The following is a 16,821-nucleotide window of genomic DNA, read 5'->3' as shown; positions in this document are numbered from 1 at the left end:
TGGAGAGAAGCCCTCCTGTCGGTGTTCACTCCAGCCCTGTTCCTGGAGAACCACCCTCCTGTCGGTGTTCACTCCAGCCCTGTTCCTGGAGAACCACCCTCCTGTCGGTGTTCACTCCAGCCCTGTTCCTGGAGAACCACCCTCCTGTCGTTGTATTCACTCCAGCCCTGTTCCTGGAGAACCACCCTCCTGTCGGTGTTCACTCCAGCCCTGTTCCTGGAGAACCACCCTCCTGTTGGTGTTCACTCCAGCCCTGTTCCTGGAGAACCACCCTCCTGTCGGTGTTCACTCCCCTGTTCCTGGAGAACCACCCTCCTGTCGTTGTATTCACTCCAGCCCTGTTCCTGGAGAACCACCCTCCTGTCGGTGTTCACTCCAGCCCTGTTCCTGGAGAACCACCCTCCTGTCGTTGTATTCACTCCAACACTCCTGTTCACTCCAACTCCAGTTGGAACTAACCTGATTCAGCTAATTATTAGAATCAGGTGCACTAGTTTAGGGTTGGATTGAAAATCTACAGGACTGTAGCTCTCAAGGAACAGGGTTGGAGTTAAAACCTACAGGACGGTATCTCTCAAGGAACAGGGTTGGAGTTAAAACCTACAGGACGGTATCTCTCAAGGAACAGGGTTGGAGTTAAAACCTATCTCTCAGGAACAGGGTTGGATCTCTCTCTCAAGGAACAGGGTTGGAGTTAAAACCTACAGGACGGTATCTCTCCATGCACAGGGTTGGAGTTAAAACCTACAGGACGGTATCTCTCAAGGAACAGGGTTGGAGTTAAAACCTACAGGACGGTATCTCTCAAGGAACAGGGTTGGAGTTAAAACCTACAGGACGGTATCTCTCCATGCACAGGGTTGGAGAGCCCTGCTATAAACAATCATATTCAGTGATGATTCAATATCACGTGTGTGCCCAGGGTGTCTCCACTGCAGAAGTCGGAGGTGGTGGACCTGGTCAAGAGGCAGGTGAAGGTGATCACCCTGGCCGTCGGTGACGGTGCCAACGACGTGGGCATGATCCAGACGGCTCACGTTGGCGTGGGCATCTCTGGCAACGAGGGCCTGCAGGCCGCCAACTCCTCAGACTACTCTATCGCCCAGGTAACCCCTCTTATCACCCAGGTAACCCCTCTATCGCCCAGGTATCCCCTCTATCGCCCAGGTAACCCCTCTATCGCCCAGGTATCCCCTCTATCGCCCAGGTAACCCCTCTATCGCCCAGGTAACCCCTCTATCGCCCAGGTATCCCCTCTGTCGCCCAGGTAACCCCTCTATCGCCCAGGTATCCCCTCTATCGCCCAGGTATCCCCTCTATCGCCCAGGTAACCCCTCTATCGCCCAGGTAACCCCTCTATCGCCCAGGTATCCCCTCTATCGCCCAGGTAACCCCTCTATCGCCCAGGTAACCCCTCTTATCACCTTAACACATCATTACTTCTGGATGTAGTTGAGGACTGGTTTTTAGGGGGAAATAATATAATTTATGGCATTATTTAACAAGGGCAAATCGCCGATATGATATTGTGGATATCACCTAACCCTAATATGTGGCATCTGGTCTCTGTCTCGCTCCGTCTGTCTCGCTATGTCTCTATCTTTATGTCTCTCTCTGTTTCGTTCCCTGTCTTTTCAGTTTAAGTACCTGAGGAATCTTCTTCTAGTCCATGGGGCGTGGAACTACAACCGAGTGTCCAAATGCATCCTGTACTGTTTCTACAAGAACATAGTGTTGTACATCATAGAGGTAGGGCTGCTTCGGTAGGGCTGCTTCGGTAGGGCTGCTTCGGTAGGGCTGCTTCGGTAGGGCTGCTTCGGTAGGGCTGCTTCGGTAGGGCTGCTTCGGTAGGGCTGCTTCGGTAGGTCTGCGTCAGTAGGGCTGCTTCAGTAGGACTGCTTCAGTAGGACCGCTTCAATAGGGCTGCTTCAGTAGAATTCTGGTAAATTTCCAGAAGTCCCGGTTGGAAGGAATAAGCAGGAAATCCTCTAACCAGTTTTTTTTTTTCTTCTAATGTCTCATTGGGATTTTGTGAAAGTTCCCATAATTCTGCAACCCTTTGAGATCAACATGGATGTCAGTGTGTAATAGAGAACCTCAGTCACTCATTCATCTTGTTTTTTTTAGATCTGGTTTGCGATCGTGAACGGGTTCTCTGGTCAGATTCTATTTGAACGTTGGTGCATTGGTCTTTACAATGTGGTAAGTGTGTGTACACTCCTTATTCAATCCTTACATGGAGTTCTTCTGATTTACCCCCTGGTAAAATACGACTGTATCACTTTTTAGTCTTTGTGTGTGTGTGTGTACGTGTGTGTGTGTGTGTGATAGATCTTCACAGCGATGCCTCCTCTGGCCCTGGGTATATTTGAGCGCTGCTGCAAGAAAGAGAACATGCTAAAATACCCAGAACTCTACAAGACCTCCCAGAACGCACTGGGTTTCAACACCAAGGTACAACCTCCACCCATTTAACCCCGGTCATTATTGCCTTGTGAAAAGGAGACGAGGGGCCTTTCTCATTTATCAATCCTGAGCAGCACGCATTTGGGCGTGTAACATTTGCATAATCATTTTTTTTTTCTTCACATTTCAACATTTGGGCATTTACCAAGTTTTCAAAGATAAACGAATAATGCCTGCACAATCAAAATGTTTATAGCATTAGGGACTTTAAGTCCATTTGGAAGTTGGAACTGGGCCCTCTTGGTTCATTTGTTTCCCCCTGTCCCACTGCAGGTGTTCTGGGCTCACTGTCTCAACGGCCTCCTCCATTCTGTCATCCTCTTCTGGCTACCCCTGCTGATCTTCCAACACGGTGTGTGTTTCTGTCCCGTCTGTCCAGCTGTCTCGGTCCGTTCTAGTATTAAACAGTCCTGCATGTTTGGTTTCTTTTATTCCAGATACTGTGTCTTGGAACGGGAAGACTCCAGACTATCTTCTCTTAGGAAATATGGTTTACACGGTAGGTTGACTGCATGCCCAAAAGAAAGGTCTGGTTTGTTTTTGGATAGCCTTCCCAGCTCTCAATGAAATATCTGAAAACACTTTGGTAAAATTGTTTCTGAATTTAGTATACACACAGTAGCAAGACTTCGATAGAGAAGACACGACACCTCTGATTTTCTATATCCTCATTAAATGTTGCCTGGTAAAGTGACTTGTTTTCTCTCTTCTCCGTCCTCCAGTTTGTGGTGATAACCGTTTGTCTCAAAGCTGGACTGGAGACTTCATCATGGACACTGGTGGGTTCAGTAGGCTTCCCATTTCTGTCATTCAGAATATGACGATGAGAAACAATTGCAAAGTGTGATGTTTTTCCTGACCTGCTCTGTTGCTCCCTCTGTAGTTCAGTCACATAGCCATCTGGGGCAGTGTGTTCCTGTGGGTGTTGTTCTTCTGGCTCTACTCCACCTTGTGGCCAGTTATAGCTATTGCACCAGACATGTCTGGTCAGGTAAAGTACGGATCACTCTATGTTCAACAATATGCATTTGTTGGACAAATATGTTGCACAATAAGCAACACAGAAGCAAACTTACCATTCACGTGTCGAAAGTTTTAAGTGTGTGTGTGCGTGTGTGTGTTGCAGGCAGAGATGCTGTTCACCTCAGGAGTGTTCTGGATGAGTCTCCTCTTCATCCCTGTCACCTCACTGCTGTTTGACGTGGCGTTCAGAGTGTGAGTCCAGACCTTAATACATACAGTGCTAGCTTCAGAGGAACAACTACTCTTTACACAGCCCTTTCATTCTATAATAGAATTTACATCTCTCTCTTCTCTCTCGCTCAGGGTAAAGAGGTCTTTCTGGAAGAACCTGGTTGATGAGGTGCAGGAGCTTGAAGCTAAGGCTCAGGACCCTGGAGTAGTGGTTCATGGGAAAAGGTATTTTTATACCATCTAACTGTATTGAGAAAATAAAATTCAAACAATGTCACATGCGCCGAATTCAACAAGTGTAGACCTTACAGTGAAATACTGAATTCAACAGGTGTAGACCTTACAGTGAAATACCGAATTCAACAAGTGTAGACCTTACAGTGAAATACTGAATTCAACAAGTGTAGACCTTACAGTGAAATACTGAATTCAACAGGTGTAGGTAGACCTTACAGTGAAATACCGAATTCAACAGGTGTAGACCTTACAGTGAAATACCGAATTCAACAAGTGTAGACCTTACAGTGAAATACTGAATTCAACAGGTGTAGACCTTACAGTGAAATACTGAATTCAACAAGTGTAGACCTTACAGTGAAATACTGAATTCAACAGGTGTAGGTAGACCTTACAGTGAAATACCGAATTCAACAAGTGTAGACCTTACAGTGAAATACTGAATTCAACAGGTGTAGACCTTAAAGTGAAATACTGAATTCAACAGGTGTAGACCTTACAGTGAAATACTGAATTCAACAGGTGTAGACCTTACAGTGAAATACTGAATTCAACAGGTGTAGACCTTACAGTGAAATACTGAATTCAACAGGTGAGGACCTTACAGTGAAATACTGAATTCAACAAGTGTAGACCTTACAGTGAAATACTGAATTCAACAGGTGTAGGTAGACCTTACAGTGAAATACTGAATTCAACAAGTGTAGACCTTACAGTGAAATACTGAATTCAACAGGTGTAGACCTTACAGTGAAATACTGAATTCAACAGGTGTTTCACCTTACAGTGAAATACTGAATTCAACAGGTGTAGACCTTAAAGTGAAATACTGAATTCAACAGGTGAGGACCTTACAGTGAAATACTGAATTCAACAGGTGTTTCACCTTACAGTGAAATGCTTACTTACAAGCCCTTAACCAACAATGCAGTTTTAAGAAGAAAAAAAAAGTAACAGATAAGATAATAACATAATTAAAGAGCAGCATTATATACCAATAGCGGGGCTATATACAGGGGGTACCAGTACAGAGTCAATGTGGAGGCTATATACAGGGGGTACCGGTAGAGAGTCAATGTGGAGGCTATATACAGGGGGTACCGGTACAGAGTCAATGTGGAGGCTATATACAGGGGTACCGGTAGAGTCAATGTGGAGGCTATATACAGGGGGTACCAGGTACAGAGTCAATGTGGAGGCTATATACAGGGGGTACCGGTACAGAGTCAATGTGGAGGCTATAGACCAGTACAGATCAATGTGGAGGCTATATACAGGGGGTACCGGTACTGAGTCAATGTGGAGGCTATATACAGGGGTACCGGTACAGAGTCAATGTGGAGGCTATATACAGGGGTACCGGTACAGAGTCAATGTGGAGGCTATATACAGGGGGTACCGGAGTCAATGTGGAGGCTATATACAGGGGTAGTCAGAGTCAATGTGGAGGCTATATACAGGGTACCGGTACAGAGTCAATGTGGAGGCTATATACAGGGGTACCGGTACAGAGTCAATGTGGAGGCTATATACAGGGGTACCGGTACAGAGTCAATGTGGAGGCTATATACAGGGGGTACACAGAGTCAATGTGGAGGCTATATACAGGGGTACCGGTACAGAGTCAATGTGGAGGCTATATACAGGGGGTACCGGTACAGAGTCAATGTGGAGGCTATATACAGGGGGTACCGGTACAGAGTCAATGGGAGGCTATATACAGGGTACCGGTACAGAGTCAATGTGGAGGCTATATACAGGGGGCGGTACCGAGTCAATGTGGAGGCTATATACAGGGGTACCGGTACAGAGTCAATGTGGAGGCTATATACAGGGGGTACCAGTCAATGTGGAGGCTAGAGTCAATGTGGAGGCTATATACAGGGGTACCGGTACAGAGTCAATGTGGAGGCTATATACAGGGGGTACCGGTACAGAGTCAATGTGGAGGCTATATACAGGGGTACCGGTACAGAGTCAATGTGGAGGCTATATACAGGGGGTACAGAGTCAATGTGGAGGCTATATACAGGGGGTACCGGTACAGAGTCAATGTGGAGGCTATATACAGGGAGTACCGGTACAGAGTCAATGGGAGGCTATATACAGGGGTACCGGTACAGAGTCAATGTGGAGGCTATATACAGGGGGTACCGGTACAGAGTCAATGTGGAGGCTATATACAGGGGTAGGAGTCAATGTGGAGGCTATACAGGGGGTACCGGTACAGAGTCAATGTGGAGGCTATATACAGGGGTACCGGTACAGAGTCAATGTGGAGGCTATATACAGAGGGTACCGGTACAGAGTCAATGTGGAGGCTATATACAGGGGGGTACAGAGTCAATGTGGAGGCTATATACAGGGGTACCGGTACAGAGTCAATGTGGAGGCTATATACAGGGGTACCGGTACAGAGTCAATGTGGAGGCTATATACAGGGGTACCAATGTGGAGGCTATATACAGGGTACCGGTAGAGTCAATGTGGAGGCTATATACAGGGGGTACCGGTACAGAGTCAATGTGGAGGCTATATACAGGGGTACCGGTACAGAGTCAATGTGGAGGCTATATACAGGGGTATACTGAGTCAATGTGGAGGCTATATACAGGGGTACCGGTACAGAGTCAATGTGGAGGCTATATACAGGGGGTACCGGTACAGAGTCAATGTGGAGGCTATATACAGGGGTACCGGTACAGAGTCAATGTGGAGGCTATATACAGGGGTACAGGGGGTACCGGTACAGAGTCAATGTGGAGGCTATATACAGGGGTAGTACAGAGTCAATGTGGAGGCTATATACAGGGGTACCGGTACAGAGTCAATGTGGAGGCTATATACAGGGGGTACCGGTACAGAGTCAATGTGGAGGCTATATACAGGGGGTACCGGTACAGAGTCAATGGGAGGCTATATACAGGGGGTACCGGTACAGAGTCAATGGGAGGCTATATACAGGGGGTACCGGTGGAGGCTATATACAGGGGGTACCGTCAATGTGGAGGCTATATACAGGGGGTACCGGTACAGAGTCAATGTGGAGGCTATATACAGGGGGTACCGGTACAGAGTCAATGTGGAGGCTATATACAGGGGTACCGGTACAGAGTCAATGTGGAGGCTATATACAGGGGTACCGGTATAGAGTCAATGTGGAGGCTATATACAGGGGGTACAGAGTCAATGTGGAGGCTATATACAGGGGTACTGGTATAGAGTCAATGTGGAGCTATATACAGGGGGTACTACAGAGTCAATGTGGAGGCTATATACAGGGGTACCGGTACAGAGTCAATGTGGAGGCTATATACAGGGGTACCGGTACAGAGTCAATGTGGAGGCTATATACAGGGGGTACCGGTACAGAGTCAATGTGGAGGCTATATACAGGGGGTACCGGTACAGAGTCAATGGGAGGCTATATACAGGGGTAGGTACAGAGTCAATGTGGAGGCTATATACAGGGGTACTGGTATAGAGTCAATGTGGAGGCTATATACAGGGGGTAGTCAATGTGGAGGCTATATACAGGGGTACCGGTACAGAGTCAATGTGGAGGCTATATACAGGGGGGTACCGGTACAGAGTCAATGTGGAGGCTATATACAGGGGTACTATAGAGTCAATGTGGAGGGGGTACCGGTACAGAGTCAATGTGGAGGCAGAGTCAATGTGGAGGCTATATACAGGGGTACCGGTACAGAGTCAATGTGGAGGCTATATACAGGGGTACCGGTACAGAGTCAATGTGGAGGCTATATACAGGGGTACCGGTACAGAGTCAATGTGGAGGCTATAGAGTCAATGTGGAGCTATATACAGGGGTACCGGTACAGAGTCAATGTGGAGGCTATATACAGGGGGTACCGGTACAGAGTCAATGTGGAGGCTATATACAGGGGTACCGGTACAGAGTCAATGTGGAGGCTATATACAGGGGGTGCCGGTACAGAGTCAATGTGGAGGCTATATACATGGGGGTGGAGGCTATATACAGGGGTACCGGTACAGAGTCAATGTGGAGGCTATATACAGGGGGTACCGGTACAGAGTCAATGTGGAGGCTATATACAGGGGTACCGGTACAGAGTCAATGTGGAGGCTATATACAGGGGTACCGGTACAGAGTCAATGTGGAGGCTATATACATGGGGTACCGGTACAGAGTCAATGTGGAGGCTATATACAGGGGGTACCGGTACAGAGTCAATGTGGAGGCTATATACAGGGGGTACCGGTACAGAGTCAATGTGGAGGCTATATACAGGGGTACCGGTACAGAGTCAATGTGGAGGCTATATACAGGGGTACCGGTACAGAGTCAATGTGGAGGCTATATACAGGGGTACCGGTACAGAGTCAATGTGGAGGCTATATACAGGGGGTACCGGTACAGAGTCAATGTGGAGGCTATATACAGGGGGTACCGGTACAGAGTCAATGTGGAGGCTATATACAGGGGGTACCGGTACAGAGTCAATGTGGAGGCTATATACAGGGGGTACCGGTACAGAGTCAATGTGTGCATGCTTTTTGTTTGTCTGATGTACTCTTCTCTCTGTGTGTGTGTGTGTGTGTGTGTGTGTGTGTGTGTGTGTGTGTGTGTGTAGCTTGTCAGAGAGAGCTCAGCTCCTGAAGAACAGCATATCGTCGGCATACAGCACAGAGTCCGTCCCTCAGAACATGCTACGTAAGTCACACGCCTTACAGAATGTGGTGCTTCACACTTGTCCTCTTCCTTCTGTAGTAACAGTAAAACATCACCATCTATGATAGTGTCTAAACCCAGAAGGCACAACATCACAAAACGTCCGGAAACGCTTGCCAAACAGACCAGGCCGGGGTTTGAGAAGTCAATCAGAGAAGTGTAAAATTCATCCTAAAGGCACAACCAAGATTGGAGCCAATGTCTTAAGTAGTTGAACATGTTATTACTCCAACCTCGTGAAAGTGACAAACTGACATGTTTTTCTTTTAGTCAAAAAACAACTATATATCGAAGGAGGGCCTTTTGATATTGACGGCCTGCACATGGGATAGATAGAAGACCGTTAGACTCGATGACGTGCTTCTTCGCATGAGCTTTGCTAGCCAACGTCGCCATGACATCGCCTACAAGTGTGATCGGGGATTTCTATTGGAGAATCCGTTTGTCTAACTTCCTACTGTACTGCCTTTGACAACACTCTGACTACATTTCCCACAATGCCATGTGTCCCTCCCTCACTGCCTCCATACACATGCAGGCATGGAGGGGGTGAGATTGTCGTTGTCACTCGAGGTGTGAAGGTTAGTGAGCCCCTCACAAGGTTGGATCTGTGTAAAGTAGGTAAACTTCCCTGGAGTCATAGAGCTTTGACAGCGGTTAGAATCGTCCCTGTAGTTTGAATAGATGGACCTGTGGGCTAGAAGAATAGAAATTGTTCTTAATATGAGAAGAAACTATTGTGTAGGATATGTATTGTGTTAGGATATACACTATACAGTGGCTTGTGAAAGTATTCACCCCCTTGGCATTTTTCCTATTTTGTTGCCTTACAACCTGGAATTTAAATTGATTTTGGGGGGGGTTGTATCATTTGATTTACACAACATACCTACCACTTTGAAGTAAATAACTACTCAAGCAAAATATGTTTTATTGTGAAATAGGCAACAACAAAATAAACTTGAGCGTGCATAACTATTCACCCCTCCAAAGTCAATACTTTGTAGAGCCAACTTTTGCAGCAATTACAGCTGCAAGTCTCTTGGGGTATGTCTCTATAAGCTTGGAACATCTAGCCACTGGGATTTTTGCCCATTCTTCAAGGCAAAGCTGCTCCAGCTCCTTCAAGTTGGATGGGCTCTGCTGGTGTACAGCAATCTTTAAGTCATACCACAGATTCTCAATTGGATTGAGGTCTGGGCTTTGACTAGGCCTTTCCAAGACATTTTAAATGTTTCCCCTTAAACCACTCAAGTGTTGCTTTAGCAGTATGCTTAGGGTCATTGTCCTGCTGGAAGGTGAACCTCTGTCCCAGTCTCAAATCTCTGGAAGACTGAAACAGGTTTCCTTCAAGAATTTCCCTTTATATAGCGCCATCCATCATTCCTTCAAATCTGACCAGTTTCCCAGTCCATGCCGATGTAAAAACATCCCCACAGGTTGATGCTGCCACCAGCATGCTTCACTGTGGGGATGGAGTTCTCGGGGGATGAGAGTTGTTGGGTTTGCACCAGACATAGCGTTTTGCTTGATGGCCAAGAAGCTCAATTTTGGTCTCATCTGACCAGAGTACCTTCTTCCATATGTGTGGGGAGTCTCCCACAGGCCAAACATCTTTGCTTATTTTTTTCTGTACCACTTTTGCATTTTCTTTGAAATAAGTGAATTTTTTTCACTTCACCACTTTGGACTATTTTGTGTATGTCCATTACATGAAATCCAAATAAAAATCCATTTAAATTGCAGGTTGTAATGCACATTTTTGGGGGGGGAAATGCCAAGGTGGGTGAATACTTTTGCAAGGCACTGTATATACAAAGTATGTGGACACCCCTTCAAATTAGTGGATTTGGGTATTTTAGCCACACCCATTGCTGACAGATGTATAAAATCGAGCACGCAGCCATGCAATTTCCATAGACAAACATTGGCAGTAGAATGGACATACTGAAGAGGTCAGTGACTTTCAACATGGCACCGTCATAGGATTCTACCTTTCCAACAAGTCAGTTTGTAACATTTCTGCCCTGCTGTATTTGTGAAGTAGAAACGGCTCAGACGCGAAGTGTTAGGCCACACAAGCTCACAGAACGGGACCACCGAGTGCTGGAGCGCGTAAAAATCGTCTGTCCTCGGTTACAACATTCACTACCGAGTTCCAAACTGCCTCTGGATGCAATTTCAGCACAAGAACTGTTCGTCGGGAGCTTAATGAAATGGGTTTCCATGGTCAAGTAGCCACACACAGCCTGAGATCACCATTCGTAATGCCAAGTGTCGGTTAGAATGGTGTAAATCTCTCCGCCATTGGACTCTGGGGCAGTTCACTGGAGTGATAAATCACGATTTACCATCTGGCAGTCTGACGGACAAATCTGGGTTTGGTGGATGCCAAGAGAACGCTACCTACCCTAATGCGTAGTACCAACTGTAAAGTTTGATGGAGGAGGAATAATGGTCTGGGGCTGTTTTTCATGGTTCAGGCTTGGCCCCTTAGTTCCAGTGAAGGGAAATCTTAACGCTACAGCATACAATGACATTCTATACGATTATGTGCTTACAACTTTGTGGCAACAGTTTCGGGAAGGCTCTTTCCTGTTTCAGTATGACAATGCCCCCATGCACAAAGCAAGGGCCCCATACAGAAATGCTTTGTTGAGATCGGGTTGGAAGAACTGGCCTGCACAGAGCCCTGACCTCAACCCCACCTGAACACTTTTGGGATTAATTGAAACGGCAACTGCGAGCTAGGCCTAATCGCTCGACCTCACTAATGCTCTTGTGGCTGAATGGAAGCAAGTCCCTGCAGCAATGTTCCAAAGTCTAGAAGAGTGGATGCTGTTATAGCAGCAAAGGGGGGACCATCTCCTTATTCATGCACATGATTTTGGAATGTTCGACAAGCAGGTGTCCACATACCTTTCGTCATGTAGTGTACGGTGCATTCGGAAAGTATTCAGACCCCTTGACTTTTTCCACATTTTGTTACGTTACAGCCTTATTCTAAAATGTATTTAAATTGTTGTTTTTTCCCCTCTTTACACACATTACCCCATATTGACAAAGCAAAAACCGTTTTTTAGAAATGTTTGCTAATCTATTAAAAATAAAAACTGAAATATCACATTTACGTAAGTATTCAGACCTTTTACTCAGTACTTTGTTGAAGCCCCTTTGGCAGCGATTACAGCCTCCAGTCTTCTTGGGTATGACGCTACAAGCTTGGCACACCTGTATTTGGGGAGTTTCTCCCATTTCTTCTCTGCAGATCCTCTCAAGCTCTTTCAGGTTTGATTGGATATTTTCAGGTCTCTCCAGAGATGTTAGATTGGGTTCAAGTCCGGGCTCTGGCTGGGCCATTCAAGGACATTCAGAGACTTGTCCCGAAGCCACCCCTGCGTTGTCGTGTTGGAAGGTGAACCTTTGACCCAGCCTGAGGTCCTGAGCACTCTAGAGCAGGTTGTCATCATGGTTCTCTCTGTACTTTGCTCCGTTCATCTTTCCCTCGATCCTGACTAGTCTCCCAGTCGCTGCCGCTGAAAGACCACCCCACATCATTATGCGGCGTTCACCATACTTCACCGTAGGGATGGTGCCAGGTTTCTTCCAGACGTGACGCTTGGCGTTCATGCCAAAGAGTTAAATCTTAGTTTCATCAGACCAGAAAATCTTGTTTCTGATGGTCTGAGAGTCCTTTAGGTGCCTTTTGTCAAATTCCAAGCGGGCTGTCATGTACCTTTTACTGAGGAGCGGCTTCCATCTACTGTAAAGGTTTGATTGGTGGGGTGCTGCATAGGTGGTTGTCCTTCTGGAAGGTTCACCCATCTACACAGAGGAACTCTGGAGCTCTGTCAGAGTGACCATCGGGTTCTTAATCCCTGACCAAGGCCCTTCTCCCCCAATTGCTCAGTTTGGCTGGGCAGCCAGCTCTACTAAGAGTCTTGGTGGTTCCAAACTTCTTCAATTTAAGAATGATGGAGGCCACTGTGTTCTTGGGGACCTTCAACGCTGCAGATGTTTTTTGGTACCCTTCCCCAGATCTGTTGCTCGACAAAATCCTGTCTCGACAAAATCGACAAAATCCTTCAACCTCATGGCTTAGTTTATGGTCTGACCACTGTCAACTGTGGGACCTTTATATAGACAGGTGTGTGACTTTCCAAATCATGTCATATCAATTACATTTACCACAGGTGGACTGCAATCATGTTGTAGAAATATCTCAAGGATGATCCATGGAAACAGGATGAACCTGAGCTCAATTTCAAGTCTCATAGCAAAGGGCTGAATAATTATGTAAATAAGGTATTTCAAAAAAAAAAAAAAAAAGTTTTTGCTTTTTCATTATTGTGTGTAGATTGATGAGGAAAACATTTTAATTTAATCAATTTTAGAATAAGGCTGTAACAAAATGTGGGAAAAGTCGAGGTGTCTGAATACTTTCTAAAGGCGCTGTGTAGGTAGCTGCTGGATCCCTCCCCAGTCTGAGTCATCCATCACATCCTGTGTTAGACATTTTACCTTCACCTAGTATTGAGTTATTAGATCTATATGTCTAATTTAGCTGTGGGTTGTTCTAACTGTCCTGGATTTCTGGTAATGTAGTGTGTGATAATGTACTATGTGCAGTAGTGCTTCGCGTGTAGCCTGGTTTTTGTAGAGGAGAAGGGATCAAAGTTTGCTACAGGATTTGTATGTGTTCGAGTTGATTGCACCTGTGGTGAATTGTGGGTAAATTGTGACAGACTTACTGATCTACAAATAATAATGAGTAGTTATTTATTGTAGACCAGTCTGTAGGCTGTCGGCTGAACAAGTCCTTTGAGATGGGTGGGGTTATACATCCTTATTTGGAAACTCTCACTAGGTGGTCAGCGTGAGATTTTCTAATGGCGTCTGAGATTTTGATATAAGTATCATGTGCTTGTTTTCCCTTAGACGGCTATGCCTTCTCTCAGGAGGAAAACGGAGCGGTGTCACAGTCTGACGTGATCCGGTCGTACGACACCACCAAGCAGAGGCCTGCTCAGCCCCAGTGGTGAAGCCCCTCCCCCTCAGCCATGCCCTCCTATCACATGCTGCACTCAGCCATCCCCATTGGAGGAGGTTGACAGGAAGTCACCTCACAAAGTGTGGCCGGTCAACTTCCACCAGAAAGTCTGGAGTGAAGACCCCGTCCAGAAACATCCCCCAAAACCCATAACCTCCTGAGGAACTTCTGTTGATCTGAGAAGACTGGAAAGGTGTCAGCAATATGGGGCAAATTCCCCTCGAGGGGCAGTGGTATGTATGTCATATTGGTTATACCTGACCTATCTTTCAGATCTACTGAAGTGCAGAGGAGGTAGGAGGTGGAGCTAAGGGCTGTTTCTGGAATGCACAGAAGAGAGAAAAAAAATAACATTGCAAGATGACATTTACAGAAAGTGTTTTCACTGTTGGTTTGTCCCCAAGCACTGACTTTTTAATGTGTCTTTGTCCTGAAGACTTGACCTGTTTTTATATTTGTATGTGGAAGAGTTCCCATTCTAAGCAACGGGTGGCCTTGGAAGAGGGAACGTCTCATATTTTATTTTTTGGTGTGGCATAAGACCAAACTCGAACAAGATGTACGTGCCACATAAAGAGCAGTGTTGGACCAAAACGATCCACGAATCATCCCTAAACCTGACATTTGTAAGAGAATGGGAAACCCTGTGATGTTGCTTGCCAAAGAGTAATGTGTGTAACCAATGGGGGTTTGAATGTAGTCTATGATGATTGAATGCAAATGGCATTCAATCATTGCACTCCAGAATGATACCGCGAGTAAGCACTACGGGTTAAGACTTGATGATGGGCTTCTCATTTTAAGATTTATATCTCTGAAAGATTCCTTGCATTCCATGTTTCTCTCTAGTCAATCCATCCCAACAGTGCCTTTCAGAGAGTTTCTCTCATGCAGTAGTGTAATGCTATAGCGTGTGTGCATGTGTTTCTTCGTCTTCTGCATGGTTTAAAATCCGTCCATGGCTCTTTTCACTGCAATGCAAATGTTCTCTCACTGACCGGGAAAAAGAAGAATGCGTTAATTTGTTCATTTGAATTGTATCCTTGTTGTGTGAGGGATGAATGTTCCCGAGTATTTCTGGGGAAACAGAAATATCACTCAAACTTCATGTCCGTAAAAGCTGGAATATACCTTGGTTTTTGTTCAGAGAAAAAAAAAATGTATTAATGTGTTCTTATGTTCCTTGAGTCAAAAAGAAGAATTCATAATTTAACAAGTTTACTTTTTCTATAACTTATTTAATATTTCATTCTCAGATGCATAAAGGGACTACTGAATAAAACCACTGCAACACTCAAGTGCATCCTTTCTTCTAGTCTGTGCACTCCGTTTTCTTTGCTCACACTTTTCACAGATATTTTAAACACTAAAACAATAACGATGAGTATACAAGTGTACCTCACTCACATATCTGTATAAGCAGTGTGTGCTTATTGAGTTGGAGGTATGTTGAACTTGTACAGGATGTGGCAATGTCCAACCACATGTTTAGCCCAGAACCTGTACCAGAGTAGTTTAGTTTCACTTTTGTTGTGTGAACATTCATTGTTTCGTTCAATGCTTGTACGCACTTGAGAAAAACAAACAATGTAAATTGTCCCCCACGAATGGCACAGCGCTCCCCTTGGGCCAATCAGTGTAATTTTGTAAATGGCGGATCTCTACGGCAAGACACATTCACCCAAGTTGAATCAAAATCAGGCCAGTCGTGTCTGATATATCACGTGGGTTAGCTAGACTCATATCCCTGAGCAAGTGTGCCATTTTCTTTTCGGAGTCAAATAGATCAAGAGATCTAAACATGTGCCCGTTATAGCAGCCCCATTTGGTCGATATGAATGTTCTTGCATATGTTGAGGCTTGGCAGTGTTTGTAACATGTGTACCAAATTGTTACAATACCAATATCTGACTGATTTATGTGCCAGACCACGTCCACATGAATGTTTATTGGTTAATAGTCTGCAAAATATTGCATTGAAAGACCTACAGTGAGGGGGGGAAAAGTATTTGATCCCCTGCTGATTTTGTACGTTTGCCCACTGACAAAGAAATGATCAGTCTATAATTTTAATAGTAGGTTTATTTGAAAAGTGAGAGACAGAACAACAACAAAATCCAGAAAAACAAATGTCAAAAATGTTATAAATTGATTTGCATTTTAACGAGGGAAATAAGTATTTGACCCCCTCTCAATCAAAAAGATTTCTGGCTCCCAGGTGTCTTTTATACAGGTAACGAGCTGAGATTAGGAGCACACTCTTAAAGGGAGTGCTCTAATCTCAGTTTGTTACCTGTATAAAAGACACCTGTCCACAGAAGCAATCAATCAATCAGATTCCAAACTCTCCACCATGGCCAAGACCAAAGAGCTCTCTAAGGATGTCAGGGACAAGATTGTAGACTTACACAAGGCTGGAATGGGCTACAAGACCATCGCCAAGCAGCTTGGTGAGAAGGTGACAACAGTTGGGGCGATTATTTGCAAATGGAAGAAACACAAAAGAACTGTCAATCTCCCTCGGCCTGGGACTCCATGCAAGATCTCACCTCGTGGAGTTGCAATGATCATGAGAACGGTGAGGAATCAGTCCAGAACTACACGGGAGGATCTTGTCAATGATCTCAAGGCAGCTGGGACCATAGTGTCGTGTCTCTGGCTATGCTGGATTAAGTGATATTACATGCTATTCTATAAAATAATATATCTGTAATTAATATTACCTGATTGAGCTAATCATGTAATTAACTAGAGAGTCGGGCACCACAAAATAATATTTATAGAGCTGTTATCTTCCGAATAAACTCTTAAAGACCTAGTAATATTTTACATCAATAGCAGTCAATATTAATCGTCACCTTAATTCAGTCTCATCTGAAAGTTGTAAATTCTTGTTTATCTTCACGAACCCTGGGTAACAAGTTGAATCAGCAATACAATATTGAGTTGAATTATTTATTTACTAAATACCTAACTAATCACACAGAATTACACATACACATAATTAGTCATAACTTGATTACAAATGACGTCATAAAGGAAAACATCCCTAGCGGGCGAAACCGATGACGGCTTGTTACACAAAAGAAAAGGGGCTGGGTTTGAGTGAAAGAGCGGGAAGACTGAGTAACAAAGGAAGAAGCTATGCTATCGTAAATAC

General features: G+C 45.1%; 1 protein-coding gene across 1 annotated transcript in view; it reads left to right on the top strand.

Moving 5' to 3' along the window:
- Positions 1–14,959, top strand: part of LOC115146472 (phospholipid-transporting ATPase IA-like) — a 33,449-nt gene extending 18,490 nt beyond the window's left edge. Inside the window, exons 23-34 of the mRNA XM_029688572.2 lie at positions 923–1,106; positions 1,639–1,749; positions 2,128–2,202; positions 2,332–2,454; positions 2,740–2,818; positions 2,904–2,965; positions 3,189–3,245; positions 3,350–3,457; positions 3,593–3,681; positions 3,793–3,885; positions 8,514–8,593; positions 13,550–14,959. Coding sequence (XP_029544432.1) covers positions 923–1,106; positions 1,639–1,749; positions 2,128–2,202; positions 2,332–2,454; positions 2,740–2,818; positions 2,904–2,965; positions 3,189–3,245; positions 3,350–3,457; positions 3,593–3,681; positions 3,793–3,885; positions 8,514–8,593; positions 13,550–13,653 — 1,165 coding nt within the window. The 3' untranslated portion in view covers positions 13,654–14,959. The remainder of the gene's footprint in view (positions 1–922; positions 1,107–1,638; positions 1,750–2,127; positions 2,203–2,331; positions 2,455–2,739; positions 2,819–2,903; positions 2,966–3,188; positions 3,246–3,349; positions 3,458–3,592; positions 3,682–3,792; positions 3,886–8,513; positions 8,594–13,549) is intronic.
- Positions 14,960–16,821: the final 1,862 nt, after the last annotated feature.

This window comes from Oncorhynchus nerka, linkage group LG18 (assembly GCF_034236695.1).
Source record: "Oncorhynchus nerka isolate Pitt River linkage group LG18, Oner_Uvic_2.0, whole genome shotgun sequence".
NCBI lineage: Eukaryota > Metazoa > Chordata > Actinopteri > Salmoniformes > Salmonidae > Oncorhynchus > Oncorhynchus nerka.
This window is presented reverse-complemented; position numbering and strand designations above follow the sequence as displayed.